The sequence below is a fragment of the Dreissena polymorpha genome, chromosome 9, assembly GCF_020536995.1.
Source record: "Dreissena polymorpha isolate Duluth1 chromosome 9, UMN_Dpol_1.0, whole genome shotgun sequence".
Lineage (NCBI taxonomy): Eukaryota > Metazoa > Mollusca > Bivalvia > Myida > Dreissenidae > Dreissena > Dreissena polymorpha.
The window spans coordinates 9,962,182-9,980,222 of record NC_068363.1 but is presented as its reverse complement, the minus strand read 5'-3'; the positions used below and the strand labels follow the sequence as shown (position 1 = coordinate 9,980,222).

Here is an 18,041-nt window from a genome sequence, read left to right as displayed (position 1 = left end):
ATTTGCCATGTAACATCATTTAGCAGTCTTAAGCTTCAGTTTTAACAAACCATGAACATTAGCTAAATTGAAATGTTCAATATTGACCTAAATAGCAATAGCTTTATAAATATTCACAACAAGTTTCCTATTTTGTATTTGACATAAGATTGTGGTCCTTCACATTTTTTTTAACCCCTGGGTTGGAAACTGGCAATGTGTATTACACACAGATGAGCAATTTAGGGCCATCTTTGCCATCTTGTTTGTAAACATCTCTTGTTCTAACATTATTTGTGTCAATGTTTTATACAGTAAAAACTGATCTAATGGTCACTTGAGAATAATGGTCAATTTCAGACAACGGTCAGTCTGGACTCCACCGATGAAATCACTCTTTATTACACTTGAGAATAACGGTCACTTGTTCATAACGACCAACTGCTAGTAAATTTCACTTCAAACATCATGTTTAAACTGAAAACAACGGTCACGCGTCAGTCGTTTTGAGTTAAGAACACAAACGAAACAGGTGCACGTAACAATTAGATTGTGTTTTAGAAGCAATTATCAGCTGCATTCATAACGACTAAGCATGAGCGCGTGACAAAGTCAATAGATCTTTATCGATGATAAGGTGTTAAAAACAACACTAAGCTGGCGAGTGTAGTTATAAGAAGGTAATAAAAAGGATTAGTGATCGTCTGTTCATAAAAAAATATACATTGAAATTGCAACTTTTTTAACAAACTAAATATTTTTTTAACAAGATTAACAAGTCTTTTTTCTTTGACTTAGAACGATACAGTTATACTGTACTGTCAGTTTATGATAGCGAATCCGCTTTTATATATGTTTGGACGTTATGTCAATGACACGTGACAATCTTTACTTAAAAATATACCCCAATAAATGTATTACGAACTCTCGGATTTTCTGAATGAATGAGATGCATGAGTAAACAACAATTGTATTGTTGATGAAGTCATAGATTAAGTTTAAAAATAGTAATGAAGTTAAATAAATTTATAAGACATCTTTCTGTATTATTTAATAGAAAATATTTATGTTATTATTCCTAGGCCTAGTTATCGGCAATGAGCCTTTGTTTTACACTGCGTGCTTACAACTGGGTGGGGTAATGACGTGGCAATACTGCCAACTGACCAACCATCTTAAAAGTGGTTATCGTAGAATAGCGGTCTGTCGTCGACAACGGTCACTTTGACCATTTCCCTTGACTGACTGCTTCTCTCAGTTTTGACTGTATATATAAAGGACAAAACTATTTGTGTTGACCTATCCAATTTAAAGTATAATACTCTAATACCCTTACTCCAACTTACCAAAATATAGATCTCATTTTAGTGCCATATATTTGTTTGATATATTTGACATTAGGTTCCCAAATCAGTATTTATTGAACTCCAAACAACTTTAGAATACGCATTGAAAATGTTTTCTTACAAAAACAGATAGCCGGTTCCATTCCTAAACTGCCTACATAACACGTGTGAAGATTGGTCTTTTAATAAATTCTATGATCATTCTCCAGCTCCCTCTGATCCAAGTAGGGCAGCAGCCAGTTACTCAAAAAAGTATTTGAGTCGTGTTCTGATAAAACTGGGCATAATGCCTGTGCGTAAAGTGTCGTCCCAGATTAGCCTGTGCAGTCTCTAAGAAGAAGTCTCTTCTTAGCAAAAAGCCAATTAAGGCGGAAAGTGTCGCCCCTGATTAGCCTGTGCGGACTGCACAGGCTAATCTGGTACGACACTTAACGCACATGCATTACGCCCGGTTTTCTCCAAACGTGACACATTTGTACTAAGTTCAAGTGAACCAGCTAACCCAGCTAAAAATGAGTGGCTATTAACTGACCGTGGTGATGGGACAAAAAGGTTGTTGAAATTGTGGAAATCAAAAAAAAATTGAGGTGGTTCGATAATCAAATCCTTGTATAGTGTATCATAAGTATCTACCCGTATGCAAGACGACTTATTGAGCCCCGCTGCTAGAAAACAGGGCTTCATGCATGTGCATAAAGTGTACAGGCTAATCAGGGACGACACTTTCTGCCTTAACTGGATTTTCCCTAAGAAGAGACTTCTTTTAATTACAAAACTCTTTAAAAGCATGAAGTGAAACCCTGATTAGAGTGTGCAGAGTGCACATGCTTATCTGGGTTGACACTACTGACGTGCATTAAGCCCCGTATTCCCAGAGCGTGGCTCAACTGGTTGTATTTCCACAGGCATGGATCAGGATGTGAGACTTGGGCTGCAGGATCAGCTGGTGGATCTTATCATGAGGGTGCTGGTTCGACATGATGAGCTACACTACTACCAGGTAAACACTGGAAGTGGACAACGATAACAAGCAAGGCTTGGTATAGGGTAGATAACTCTGGGTTATGGTTTGGTTAGGGGTCGGGTTAAGGTTAGGGTTAAGGCTAACCCTTACCCGACCCCTAACCCTTACCCTAACCCTCTAATCCCCCCATGCGCATTACAATACCAGGCCTCGCTCATTGACGTTGTCCGCTTCCCGGTAAACACTAGCTTGAAATTAATGGGGAATTGTTTGCTTGATTTCACGCTGTTATGAGAAGTGTGTTTTTTGGGCTGCCAGAGTTCTCTTGTTGACTCTTGTGATCAGTTTATGTACGGAGTCCAATACGCTTGATCAACTTTTATAATGTTGGCTTGTTTGGTACGATATCATCCTGTTACAAATCAGATGAATTAGTCGTTACTCCTTTCAAGTGAAGACTGGCTTAAGTACTATTGTAAATCGTCTGTATTATTTCACCTGTCTATGCCATATGTTAATTTTCTTAAATATAACATTGCAGTGACATACATTGTTTTGGGGTTTTTAATAGCATCCATCCTCTTAATCATCTTATTCATCTTGCAGACCTGGTTTGTAGCTAATCAAATGCACTTTCAGGAAAAACTGGGGGGTGGCATATGTATTTTTATGCCCCCCTTCGAAGAAGAGGGGGTATATTGCTTTGCTCATGTCGGTCGCTCGGTCGGTCGGTCCGTCCGTCCACCAGGTGGTTGTCAGACGATAACTCAAGAACGCTTGGGCCTAGGATCATGAAACATCATAGGTACATTGATTATGACTTGCAGATGACCCCTATTGATTTTGAAGTTACTAGGTCAAAGGTCAAGGTCACGGTGACCCGAAATAGTAAAATGGTTTCCGGATGATAACTCAAGAACGCATACGCCTAGGATCATGAAACTTCATGGGTAGATTGATCATGACTCGCAGATGACCCCTATTGATTTTGAGGTCACTAGGTCAAAGGTCAAGGTCACGGTGACCCTAAATAGTAAAATGGTTTCCGGATGATAACTCAAGAACGCATACGCCTAGGATCATGAAACTTCATGGGTAGATTGATCATGACTCGCAGATGACCCCTATCGATTTTGAGGTCACTAGGTCAAAGGTCAAGGTCACGGTGACCCGAAATAGTAAAATGATTTTTGGATGATAATTCAAGAACGCATATGCCTAGGATCATGAAACTTTATAGGTAGATTGATCATGACTCGCAGATGACCCTTATTGATTTTCAGGTCACTAGGTCAAAGGTCAAGGTCACGGTGACCCGAAATAGTAAAATGATTTTCTGATGATAACTCAAGAACGCATATGCCTAGGATCATGAAACTTCATAGGTAGATTGATCATGACTGGCAGATATCCCCTTTTGATTTTGAGGTCACAAGGTCAAAGGTCAAGGTCATGGTGACCCGAAATAGTAAAATGATTTTTGGATGATAATTCAAGAACGCTTTTGCCAAGGATCATGACACTTCATAGGTACATTGATCGTGACTTGCAGATGATCCCTATTGATTTTCAGGTCACTATGTCAAAGGTGAAGGTCACAGTGACAAAAGTAGTATTCACACAATGGCTGCCAGTACAACGGACAGCCCATATGGGGGGCATGCATGTTTTACAAACAGCCCTTGTTCTTTATGTTTCTCAAGTCTTGTATTGATAACTTTTTTAACCTGGGTTGTGATTTCTTCTTTAATTTGATTTTCTTTTTATTCAAGGCCAATGTAAATTGACAAATTGTTTTTTACTTTGTTTGATCAATTTGAAAAGCTAGCGTTTGGGTGAATCGTGTGAGATGTCTTGAAATTCATGTACATGTATTTTATGCTTCTTCTATTTTCAGGGCTACCATGATATTTGTGTGACATTCCTTCTGGTTGTTGGTGAAGACGTAGCATTTGCCTTGGTTGAAAAACTCTCAATGAACCATCTAAGGTATCAGTACTTATGTTAGTACTTCTAATTTGAAAAAACTATTTGTTTCTGGCAACTCATCCCTTCCCAGACAAAAAATGTGAAGTTCATTGTTAAATAAATCTTTTTAAGGTTTTAGATAATTGTTTACATCTAACTATTCAGAAACTATTATCTGAAATGCAAAATTATCTGTGTGGCAAAATCATGCCTTAACCCTTTGTCCACTCAGAAACCTATTTTGACACATTTGTAGTCCCTTAGAAAGTTAAATTTAATTAAAGTCCTTTCTTACTATATACAAGTTTTAAAGGCTTCATTTCCAACCTTTAGATTCTGATGAGCAGCAAACAGCATGAACCTGAACAGACTACGAGTTACTCGCAGGATGTTCTGGTTTTATGCTGTTTGCACGTAGCCATTTTCACTTCGCTTCTGATTGGGGAAGGGTTAATGTTGTACACCACCACTTCAGAGACTTCATGGATGCTGACATGGACCGGACCAAGCACATTCTCAACTACATGTACCCTTTGATAGGGCGGGTCAACCCTGACTTGAGAGACCACATGGAGAAGTAATTACACAACTCTTCTTTTCACACTTTGTTTGTTGCTTGAAGTTGGATGACCAATATCAAGCTCTGATTACTCATTAGTAAGATATTTGTATGTCCATGCTGTTATTTCAATCATTTGTATACATTATTCTTTTATTTTTGAGTCTGAGGCAAAAATTGGACAATTGTCTAATCTATGAAAAGGGTAAAACCTTCCTATACAACCCAAAATATAAGTGTTGCCCTTACATCTCTGGCTTTTGATAAAAAAAGCTGGTAAAATATTGAATGATGGAAGATGGAAGTATTCAATCATCAGCTATTTTCAATATTTGTCTTTTCTATTTTTTCTGTACGTATATGGTCAATACTACATTCTTTACCATTGTTAGGTCAGAAGTTGGGACCATATTCAGTCTGAGTTGGCTGATCACATGGTACGGCCATGTGCTACCCCACCTACGAGACATTGTGCGCTGTTATGACTTCTTCATTGCATGTCATCCACTTATGCCTATATACCTCGCAGCTGCAGTAAGTCTTGAAAAGAATCTAGTAACAGAAATGCTTTTTAATTTTCTCCAAACCAGTAACGAGTTTGTTTGTTTCGTTAGTTTTTTTACTGTTTTCAAGAATAATTCAGTCAGTATTTCAATGTAGGCTTTGCCATTTAAACAATGCGTGTGGGGCAAATGCCCCAAAAAATTGCTAATAATGAAAGAGTGAACTTAATTTGTTTATCTTATTTGTGATTACCCTTTGCGTGTTGAAAATCATTGTTGAATACCAATGACTGTTTATGCAGATATATTTTAAAATGTACAGAATTAAAACCTTCTAATTTGAATAAATATATAACATTAATTTAGTTACTACACACCATGGCGTTACGTTTGCACACATTCTTAAATGTCTTTATGGGAAATATGGCCTGAAAAAAGGATTTATTTAATGTAGGGATGGCATCGAATACCAATATCGGTATTCGAATGTTCGCAAATTCATTCAATCCAATATTCGAATATTCGCATAAAACGGCTGGATTGATTTTACCTTGTTATGTATTAATTTCCATTGGTTTGTAAGTTATATCCGTTTGCTAAATACGAGCTGTTTATTAACGTTACTATCGAAAAATTGTATTGCTGTCGACTAATACTATGACCGATACTGTGATCAGGCACAAATAGAATGAAAAACATCGTGTCATAGAATTTTATTTTTTAATGATTCCACAGATTTGTAGCAGACCGCGCATATGTAAAACTATGTTTACACACATTACATGTTGCGGTCTTCTTATCCACAGACCGTGTAAAGTATTCCATACTGCAGAAGGGGCTGGTGGCATTTTCAGATTTGAATTATGATTCCTTGATGATTGTTTAGTTTATATCATCTGTTACTTTTGAGTAATTCACATATTTAAATGTCTGTTCAAACTGTGATCACAAAAACTAAATTATTATTCGGAAGTAAATTGAAGCCCTTAATTGGTACCTATCTGACAAACAACAATTCGGGCCATTTCTTATAGTAAGTATATTGCATTGCGCGATTTGAGTAATTCACACATTTTAATGGCTGTACATACTGTGATCACAAAACTAAATTATTATTCGCCAGTCAATTAAAACCGTTAATTGGCACCCCATTGGCAAACAACAGTCGGGGCCTTTCTTAGAGCGTGTATATTGCATTGCGCAATCAACACTGATACGGGCCGCGTTATCAGTTTGACACGAAGAACGTCACGTCAAACATGTTACTCCCAGGTGATTTCGGTTGCTTTTTAGTAAGCGGTTCGCAGGTCATTAAATATTGGTGAAATAACGTTTGGATAAAAATGCGAATATGCGAATATCATTTTTATAATTCGAATGCTGACCATTCAATCGAATATCCGAATATTCGAATAATTTTGCCATCCCTAATTTAATGGCAAAATTTTCAGATCGTGATGTACAGAGAACCAGAAATCCTTACCACAGATTGCGAGATGTGCATGCTTCACTCCCTGTTATCTAAGATCCCAGACAATCTCCCGTATGAAGAGCTGTTGGTTCAGGCCAGTGAACTGTACACCAAGTTTCCACCGGACAATCTTGCTTGTGACGTGATATTGATCACAAAAAGGAATCAACAGTGAGTACACTTGGACCGATATATAGATGTTCAGTCAATATTTTATTTGTTTTATTGGACAAAAGATGGAGCCAAGTATATCATTTTAAAGATATTCAGTCAGGTCAGCATTGTATTATTTATTCTATCGGACAAAAGATGGAACCAAGCATATTTTGGTTGACTGAAGTCAGTATATTGCCTGTGTTACATTGCGTTGCACATTTTTCGTTGTGCCTTGTCAAGATTGTTTTAGCTGTTTACCACTCTTGAGGCCACATTTGTGTACCAGTCTTCATAAAAATGAGTGAAAATGAATAGACTATACATTCCCCAAGTTTAAATAGGGGTTCAAGTGAGGTAAAAACTAGGTGGCCATTAAAATCAAATGGGCCTTGTTCTGTGAAAGGGGGTTTAATGCACGGGCATAAAGTGTCGTACCATAATTGGACTGCTCAGGCTAATCAGGGACAACACTTTCCGCCTAAACTGGATTTTAGCTAAGAAAAGACTTTCTTGAAAGAAAAAATATCATTAAAGCGGAAGGTGTCTTCCCTGATCAGCCTGTGCGGACTGCATAGGTTAATCTGGGACGACACTTTACGCACATGCATTTAACCCCATTTGCACTGAGCATGGCCCATTTTTATTTATTGAGTTTATAATATACCCTTTCTCTGGATCTATTTTAAGACTTCAGAAAGTCAGACTTCAGAGCAGGTCCCGTCACAAACAAGAACGGAAAAAGAACCGCTGGTTATCAGTGTTCTACCAAGACGGCTCCAGTGTATACTGCAAAGTAACCTTCTGGACACTGACTGCAGTGGTCAGTGCAGTGATGATCGCTTACTTGAGATCTACAGACTGGGAATTGTTGTCTGGATGGTGGACCTAGCATTGTTATGGTGAAATTGACCAGTGTGTCCATATTGTACTAGTCAGTTGAACATGCACTATAAAAGTGAAAATTGTACTTTGCTCTTGAATGTGGAAAACATGTGTAAAGGTTTCAATATGATACTTCTACCCAGGGTGAAATGAAACAAGCATGTTTTATCTAAATTAAAGCGGCGAGGCTGGGGTTCTTGAGTACTGCCTGTGTTGTGAAATAACCACACAATTTTAAAGTTATTGAATGAAACCAATTTTCTGAGCATTTGAAATGATGAATTTGATCGTTTGTTGGTCCATAATGACAACTATGCTCTTGTGTCTTCTTGCTTTCTCTTCATAATTAACATACTGATGGCTTTTTCAACAGTCTGCAGATTGTTGATTGCTGAATGTGTATACTTGTCAGCAAGGTGAGATATAGACTGTTGATTGCTGAATGTGTAAACTTGTCAGCAAGGTGAGATATAGACTGTTGATTGCTGAATGTGTATACTTGTCAGCAAGGTGAGATGTAGACTGTTGATTGCTGAATGTGTAAACTTGTCAGCAAGGTGAGATATAGACTGTTGATTGCTGAATGTGTAAATTTGTCAGCAAGGTGAGATGTAGACTGTTGATTGCTGAATGTGTAAACTTGTCAGCAAGGTGAGATGTAGACTGTTGATTGCTGAAGAATTGCAGCCATATAAAAAAATGTTCTAAAAGATAGCAATAATTGGATGCTGTTCATCAGATACTAAAAACTCATATTTTATCTTTATTATGCCCTCCTTCGAAGAAGAAGGGGTATATTGTTTTGTTGGATGTCTGTCTGTCGGTCTTTCGGCAGATCAGTTTGTTTCCAATCAATAACTTGTCAACGGATTGACCGATTGGATTAATACTATACATGTGTATTGGCCTTGAACAGTAGATGACCCCTAATGAAATTTGGGTCACTAGGTCAAAGGTCAAGGACACTGTCACAATAAGTGATCAATAACTCATGGATGAATTGACCGATTGGCTTAATACTTTACGTGCATTGGCCTTGGACAGTAGATGACCCCTATAGATATTTTGGTCACTAGGTCAAAGGTCAATTTCACTGTCACAATAAGTGTGAAAATTGTTTCCGATCAATAATTCATGAACAAATTCACCGATTGGCTTGATACTTCACATGTGCATTGGCCTTGGTCAGTTAATGACCCCTATTGAAATTTGGGTCACTAGGTCAAAGGTCAAGGTCACTGTCACAATAAGTGTGAAAAGTTTCAGATCAATAACTCATCAACAAATTGACCGATTGGCATGATACTTCCCATGTGTATTGGACTTGAACAGTAGATGACTCCTATTGAAATTGGGGTGACCAAGTCAAAGGTCATGGTCACTGTCACAATAAGTGGGAAAATCATTTCGGATCAATAACTCTTCAATGAATTGACCAATTGGCTTGATACTTCCCATGTGCATTGGCCTTGGACAGTAGATGACCCATATTGAAATTTTGGTCACTAGGTCAAAGGTTAAAATCACTGTCACAATAAGTGTGAAAATTGTTTACGATCAATAACTTGTCAACAAATTGAACGATTGGCTTGATACTAAAAATGTGCATTAACCTTGGACAGTAGATGACCCAATTGAAATAGAGGTCACTAGTTCAAAGCCCTGTTTGGGAGGCTTTTTTTCATTGACCACCGAACTCTTGTTATTAGTATTATGATACATTTGAATCCCCCCAAAGAAATGGATTCATAAAGGATTGCACTTGTTTGTACATCTGTGCTTTCTGAAGCTTGTGTTTTGAATACTTTTTAACTACTTTAATGACTGGGTCTTGCTAAAACTTTCAGAGTTGAATGAACCTAATGTTTTGCTTATTATAAAGAAAGGAATTTTTGCATTGATGAGTTTTTGTATGAATAATTGCCCTTGTCCCTTCAAGTCCCTTGTCCTGAAGCTTGTATTTTCTACTCTTCTTCCACTTCTGGGTGGATCTCGCTTAAAATGTTGAAGTTGACATACCTTCTGGTGTTGTATAGAAAGGAATTTTTGCTACTATTAGTTAAAGTATGACACGTTGTCTTTTTATCCACTGCAGAATATATAGTACATTTAGTCAGTGGCCAAACAGGTGGTTTTGGAGCATCAGTGTCTCTGACACATTTCTAGTTCTATTGGACCCACATTTAAATGCAGTATGTCTATTTTTCTATTGTAAATGATTCTTTAATTAAAATTTTAAGATAATACATGTATATTTGTACAGCTGAGTTTAATACTGTGTCTATTTGTTCATTCTTTTTTCAAACAAATCATGTTTCTCTGTCATCGTTCATTGGCCATAGTGTTAAATCTTTATTTGATGATTTTGTGATACTAGTTATTTAATTGATTTGTAATTGTTACTGTTTGTTATTCAATTATACATTTAATTTCTGTAATTATTTATTATATTACTTTTTTGTAGTTATATTAAAACTTTATGGCTTGCGACCACCCAACAGAGCAAAAAAATGCTTAAGTATTAATTATTTAGAGAAACATTAATTAATGAAATAGTATTTTTTAGTTATAAGGTGGAAGCCGTTCTTGCATAATAATGATGATATAATTATATTCCTTTTCCAAATTGAAAAATTATAATATGATGTTTCATTCATATTTTTAACAGATCTCTGTTAAATCTGGCATTTGTATTATTTTCTAAAACACATATTCTTAGTCACAATCTGCTTTTATTGTGTTCTGATTGTGAATGAAATAGTCATAACGAAATTGTTCTGGGCTTCCAATCCTTTTTGGCAGTTTTACTATCTGTCCTTTGTTTTGGTATATCTGAAATATCATTTAATTAAAGAGCTAAGTGTGAGGTTTTCTGTGGTTATGTGAGTTTTAAACTCATTCTCTGTGTGTTACATTCTCGTACATTTAATCAATTAATTTATTACTTTAAATACCAGATCATTTTATTGACTGAGTGCGTTAAGGAGCAGCTTCCCTGTTGTTAAATAATCATCTTTTTAAGTTTTGGAACGTGTTTTAAACATAACTGGATGATTCGTTATAGAAAAGGATTAATTCAATATTTCACTTTCATGTTTTGTATGGACCTGTTTTAATTTTAATACAAACATACTGGTTCAGTTTTTAACCAGGTTTTCCGAAGGAAAAAACTGGTTATTAGATTGGCGAATGCGGGCGGGCTGGCTGGCTGGCGGGCGGGCGGAACAAGCTTGTCCGGGCCATAACTATGTCGTTCATTGTCAGATTTTAAAATCATTTGGCACATTTGTTCACCATCATTGGACGGTGTGTCGCGCTAAATAATTACGTCGATATCTCCAAGGTCAAGGTCACACTTTGAGTTCAAAGGTCAAAAATGGCCATAAATGAGCTTGTCCTGGCCATAACTATGTCATTCATTGTGAGATTTTAAAATCATTTGGCACATTTGTTCACCATCATGGGACAGTGTGTCGCACGAAAGAATCACGTCAATATCTCTAATGTCAAGGTCGCCATAAATAAAAATAGATTTTTTTTTTAAAACAAACTTACAAAGGGGGTTAATTTTGTTTGTGCATTTCAAAAGTTAAGTTTGAGTTTTCTCCCTTTATCAGATTTTTTTTTCACAATGAAAACCTGGTTTTGTGACAATTTTGTCCCTTGTTAGATACAAGGATTAATTCAAAACCTTTATTTTCATGTTTTGTATGGACCTTTTATAATTTCAAGACATGACCTGTGTATTAATATATCTGGAACTCGAGCAGTCCTTGTGGGTTTGTGCAATAAGGCTCATAGTAATGGGTTATGTTTCTTCATCACATAGGCATTGATGAAATATTACCCATGGGGCAAAACTGTGTTGCTTTGTTTACAAGTGTGAAATCAAGCCAAAACATGCAAGACATAGAAGTCAACTTGTTTACCTTGTTATGTCTTTTTTTTATTATGGAGTGTGTTTTTGTTAATGTTTAAACTTAAGATACAAAATCATGTGACATTATCATGTTATGATATTGTGGTATAAATAGAACACACGATGAAATTATGTCAAATACGACTTATTTATTTCTGAATATAAATTAATAACATTTATTTTCCCGGAAACGATTGTAGTTTACTGGTTTCCTTGTCGCCAATTGTAGTGTTTCTTCTACAGAATACACTATTTATCACCATTAAAGGAACTCCATTTAAGGAACAAACACCATTGAAAGTTATACTGGTTTTATTTACATCCGTACTCGTCAAGCATACAAAACAGTCTGTCTCTGAACATGCTATCCAAGAGGCATTCATTCCGGAGGCGTGTCCTGCAAGTAGGCGTGGCCAGTGCAAGCTATTTCATTGCTCTATTTAAAAAATAAAAAATAAAAACGACAAACTAATATCTTTTTTTTCGTGGTATTGCGGACACATGGAATAATTCGTTTTCTTAATCTTATGAAACGGAAACATTATCAACACTTGTATAAATTTCATAAGCCATTAATTATACGGTATATACCGGTATCTTAATGCTAAAAATATAAAAACATAAATATTAATTTATATGCGTTGAACATTTAAGCTTAAAAGATAGAAGCCATACCGTACGAGAAAAACTTGTATGTGTCTAATAGCTGGTTGAACGATTCTTGGTATTAAAGGTCCGAGTTAACCGGTGTGTAATCGCTGGTTGAGCGATTATGGTGCTTACATGGCCGTGTTGTAAAAAGTGTGACATCGCTGGGTAAGCAAGCTAAAAAGTCACGTCACAGGTTACCAATAGTTTGTCGTTCAACTCGTGGCTTTCGTACAATACCGCACCAGAATTTGTGGGGGATAAATTTGTGAAATTTATTGTGGCGGAAAAAATTATGTTTGCCGGGGGATTGGAGGGGCATGCGTACTTATTCTACAACATTTATCTCTACAAGCTAACCTTAGCGGCAATGAATCAACACATTGGCTCGAATGGACTCTGGGTTTCAGGCGTAGTATATCAACCTAATTTAAAGGTTAAGCTTTAAAAATAGTAGCAATGCCGCAGGGAAAAAACTTGTATAGCGCTTATTGGTATTAAATGTCAGAGATGTATTAAATGTCCGAGTTATGTCCGAGTTAAAAAAGTGTGTAATGGTCAAGTGACCATTGGTATTAAATTTCCGTGGTATTAAATGTCCGAGTTAAAAAGTGTGTAATGGTCAAGTGACCATTGATATTAAATGTCCGAATAAAAAAGTGCGTAATGGTCAAGTGACCATTGGTAAAGTGTGTAATGGTCAAGTGACCATTGGTACTTAATGTCCGAGTTAAAAAGTGTGTAATGGTCAAGTGACCATTGGTATAAAAAGTGGTATGATCGCAAGTGCAGCGATCAAGTAAAAGTGTGATAAGTAAAAGTGTGATCGCAGGTATAAGTGTAGCGATCAAGTAAAGCATGATCGCAAGTGTAGCGATCAATTAAAGTGTGATCGCAAGTGTAGCAATCAAGTAAAGTGTGATCGCAAGTGGAGCGATCAAGTAAAGTGTGATCGCAAGTGTAGAGATCATGGATATTAAGAGGTCAAGCGACTGGTAGAGCTAGGTCTAGCCCAATCAACTAAATGGTTTTTCCTGGCCCGGTCGCTTGATGATCAAGAGCATTTTTATTTGGGTAGGCGGTGTTGCTACTATAGCGTCGTTACTTCACATCGGTAATTCAACGCGTGCTCTTCCACTACGGGTAGGCATAATTTTCTTGCGGCCGACTTCCACGAGTGTATCATCGATATCGTTGCAGTCGTAAAATAATATCGAGACTGGTTGGACGTCCACAGTTAACAATAAACAAATTCCATGTGTTATCATATCTTACAGTAATACGGTTTTAAATGTTTTTGTTATATGATTCTGCCGAAAAGTTCTTTATTTCCAGTCAATGTACACCGGCTCCTGACGGGCTCCTAGGGTCCCGTGGCCGACTTCCAGGCGCGTACCTGTGCCGGGGCCAGGTAGCTTCCTCACGACCGATCAAATTGGGTCCAACATTGGGTCCTGTTCAACTGGATCGCATTCCGACGGACAGCGTGTCGCAGCGCTTGGGGTGTCTTGGGTGGCTACAACTGATCAACGGACTGTGGCGTGCTCTTATAGTGCACATGATTTTTACCGCTACCTACGTGACAATGACCCAGCACATTTGCTCGAATGGACTCTGTGGTCTTCATGCGTTGATTATCATCCTAGTCTTTTCGGGTACCTCCAAGTAATTCAAGGCTCAGCGACGGTTCCGGCAACATCCTCACAAGCAATCAATATGGATTCAACATAAGTTCGTGTACAACTGGGGCGCTTTTGCCTGTTCATCTAGTGCACGGGAATTCGGCAGCTAACCTATGCGGCAACAACTCAGCACATTTGCTCCAATGGACTCTATGGGCTACATGCGTAGTTTATCATCCTCGTCCTTTTCGGGTTATTCAAAGCTTGTGCTTAAAGGTTAAGCGCATATCTGTGCCAGTGTCAGCAACATCCTCACAGACGACCGAGATGGGTTCAGCCTTCCTTTGTTTACAATTGGGGCGCATTCCATCGGACAGCGTGGTGCGGCGCTTGAAATATCTTGAGTGCTACAACTGACCAACGAACTGTTGATATTTTATACACTTTTTTTGTATATATTACATTCATTGTTAGGGCATCCAGTTTTAAACGCCCTCACTTTTATGGCATTTGTTTAAATGCCCCCTTTTTCAATCTCAATACTGGGTTTGTTGTTTACTTTATGCCATACTAGTTTCAATCGGACATACATGATTCGCATATTAGGAACAATACATAAAACCTAGTTTATGCATACACTTGGGTGTTTTCAGGTACAGTTTTCCAGAGTTATTTGACATCGGTTTTCCGATGAAGTTTTATCTCTGGTTTTTCCCCTGGCCTTGAAAACACCATTTAATGTTACAGAATAGAAGTGATGTCTACAAATCATGGTTGTACTGTCATGTTCTTCTACGATTGTTATATACTTGATTGTGATGTATTACAAATTATTTTTATCTATTACAAACTGTTTTATTCGTCGTCCATGTATTGTTTGTATGTATTTGCCTTCCTGTTGCAGTGGCGGAAAATTCTGTTTGCCGGGGGATTGGAGGGGCATGCGTTCTTGTTCTACAACATTTATCTCTGCAAGCTAACCTTAGCGACAATGAATTCACACATTGGCTCGAATGGACTCATTGGTATTAAATGTCCGAGATGTATTAAATGTCCGAGTTAAAAAGTGTGTAATGGTCAAGTGACCATTGGTATTCAATGTCCGTGGTATTAAATGTCCGAGTTAAAAAGTGTGTAATGGTCAAGTGACCATTGATATTAAATGTCCGAATTAAAAAGTGCGTAATGGTCAAGTGACCATTGGTAAAGTGTGTAATGGTCAAGTGACCCTTGGTACTTAATGTCCGAGTTAAAAAGTGTGTAATGGTCAAGTGACCATTGGTATAAAAGTGCTATGATTGCAAGTGTAGCGATCAAGTAAAAGTGTGATAAGTAAAAGTGTGATCGCAGGTGTAAGTGAGGCGATCAAGAAAAGCGTGATCGCAAGTGTAGCGATCATGGATATTAAGAGGTCAAGCGACTGGTAGAGCTAGGTCTAGCTCAATAAACTAAATGGTTTTACCTGGCCCGGTCGCTTCATGATCAAGAGCATTTCTATTTGGGTAGGTGGTGTAGCTACTATAGCGTCGTTACTTCACATCGGTAATTCAACGTGTGCTCTTCCACCACCGGTAGGCATAATTTTCTTGCGGTCGACTTCCACGAGTGTATCATCCACTCTTTCGGGGCTCGTGGTTACCAACGGCTGTTTCTGGTTAACGTTGCGGCCATTATATCCCACTCTCTTAATTGCATAATATATTATATAGATCTGTTAGTGAATACTTTATACCTGTTCATTCGATTTCATTTGTGTGATGTTTATTGAGAGGTAAAATATATTGTAATCATGTCGTGAAACTAGTCAACTGAACAAATGTGGCGTTTAATCGATATTGTTGCAGTCGTAAAATAAATGTTGTTTCATGTGCTCTTCATTTAACACTTATCTGCTCCTAGTATTTTCAACAAATAAGCAACATTCTTAGAAAAAAGTTGGTTTATGTATGTGGGTAAAGTCTCGTCACAGATTAACCTGTGCAGTTTGCTCTAGCTTATCTGGTACGAAGCTTTTGGCTTTGATTGAATTTTCGTTTAGAACAGCCTTCCTATAAATGAAAATTTAAACAAATGCTGTAAGTGTTGCGTCTGATTAGGGGACAACACTTTATGCACATGCATGATACTTATTTCCTCTGAGCAGGGCTGAAGTAACTCTGTTTGTAAAAAATAATTCCACATTGATAATATTTATGGTAATTTTGATTTTTCATTGCACAATTTTTATGCCCCCGGATCGAATGATCGGGGGTATATTGTTTTTGGTCTGTCTGTCTGTCATTCTGTTTGTCATTCTGTCCCAAAACTTTAACCTTGGGCATAACTTTTGCAATATTAAAGATAGCAACTTGATATTTGGCATGCATGTGTATCTCATGGAGCTGCACATTTTGAGTGGTGAAAGGTCAAGATCAAGGTCATCGTTCAAGATCAAAGGTCAAATATATGGCTTCAAAGCGGCGTAGTAGAGGACATTGTGTTTCACAAACACAGCTCTTGTTGAATATTGTTACATAACTTTTCATCTTTGAATTTGTCTAATGTAAGTAGAAGATAAGTTTTACTTTGTTTTTAATATTTCCTAAGAAAAATATTTTTCACAAACAGTGCCCTCTTCAATAAATATATTTTGTATGATTGTTCCTAGTATCTGTAAAGTGCACATTGCAATGATTTAGCAAACAACAGTCATATAATGGTCTGTTCTTATCGATATAAATCAAAAACCAAGTTTGACCTTCTCAATGTTAATAAATATTACCTGTAAGTCTGGTCAGGTAGATGTCATGACATTCATATTTAAATGGGAAAAAACAAGATGTAATTTTAGTTCCAGTTTTCATTTCTATTTATTGATGTACATTGTAGGTCATATGTTTTACATATTTGAAAGTTATTTCTCTTTGTTTGTTATTTTGGATACTTTAATAATTTTTTGTAAGATTAAGCCATGGTCCAAATAAACATTAAGCCAATAGAAATCCCTTATGAAATATTAACAGCTTTCTCTTTTTGCAATATTTTATGTTGTGATTAAGTTTAAAGTCTATAATTGTTGTTAACGAGTAGACCATCTCATTTTAGAAACCACTTTATGAGTGGTTGAAACTCGTAGAATAATTGCTTTATGTGTTCAAGAACACCTTTATTATGCCCCCCTTCTAAGAAGAGGGGGTATATTGTTTTTGCACATGTCGGTAGGTCGGTCCGTCCGTCCAGCAGATGGTTTCCGGATGATATTAGGCCTAGGATCATGAAACTTCATAGGTACTTCAGGTCACTAGGTCAAAGGTCAAGGTTACAGTGACTTGAAATAGTAAAATGGTTTCCGGATGATAACTCAAGAATGCTTATGCCTAGGATCATGAAACTTCATACGTACATTGCTCATGATTGGCAGATGACCCCTATTGATTTTCAGGTCACTAGGTCAAAGGGCAAGGTCACAGTGACTCGAAACAGTAAAATGGTTTCGGATGATAACTCAAGAATGCTTACGCCTAGGATCATGAAACTTCATAGGTACATTGATCATGACTCGCAGAAGACCCCTATTGATTTTCAGGTCATTATGTCAAAGGTCAAGGTCATGGTGACTCGAAATAGTAAAATGGTTTCCGGATGATTACTCAAGAATGCTTACGCCTAGGATCATGAAACTTCATAGGTACATTGATCATGACTTGCAGGTGACCCCTATTGATTTTCAGGTCACTAGGTCAAAGGTCAAGGTCACAGTGACTCGAAACAGTAAAACGGTTTCCGGATTATAGCTCAAGAATAATTAGGCCTAGGATCATGAAACTGTATAGGTACATTGATCATGACTGGCAGATGACCCCTATTGATTTTCAGGTCACTAAGTCAAAGGTCAAGGTCACAGTGACAAAAAAACGTAGTCACACAATGGCTGCCACTACAACTGAGAGCCCATATGGGGGCATGCATGTTTTATTCAGTTTTACAAACATGAGTCTGCAGTAGCAAAGTTCAATGTGTAATTTGCAATTTTCATTGTAAATAA

General features: G+C 37.2%; 1 protein-coding gene across 11 annotated transcripts in view; it reads left to right on the top strand.

The window, feature by feature from the left end:
- The window catches only part of LOC127846575 (TBC1 domain family member 20-like), a 69,117-nt gene that overhangs the window by 4,648 nt on the left and 46,428 nt on the right, over positions 1 to 18,041 (top strand). For 2 of the 11 annotated variants that reach the window (XM_052377986.1, XM_052377985.1), the window contains 6 exons: positions 2,231 to 2,325; positions 4,187 to 4,278; positions 4,733 to 4,834; positions 5,209 to 5,350; positions 6,771 to 6,961; positions 7,634 to 17,395. In XM_052377986.1, the coding sequence (XP_052233946.1) occupies positions 2,231 to 2,325; positions 4,187 to 4,278; positions 4,733 to 4,834; positions 5,209 to 5,350; positions 6,771 to 6,961; positions 7,634 to 7,835 (824 nt within the window). In that variant the 3' untranslated portion in view covers positions 7,836 to 17,395. The remainder of the gene's footprint in view (positions 1 to 2,230; positions 2,326 to 4,186; positions 4,279 to 4,732; positions 4,835 to 5,208; positions 5,351 to 6,770; positions 6,962 to 7,633; positions 17,396 to 18,041) is intronic. The other 9 variants (XM_052377997.1, XM_052377996.1, XM_052377994.1 and 6 more) reach the window with 9 other exon arrangements.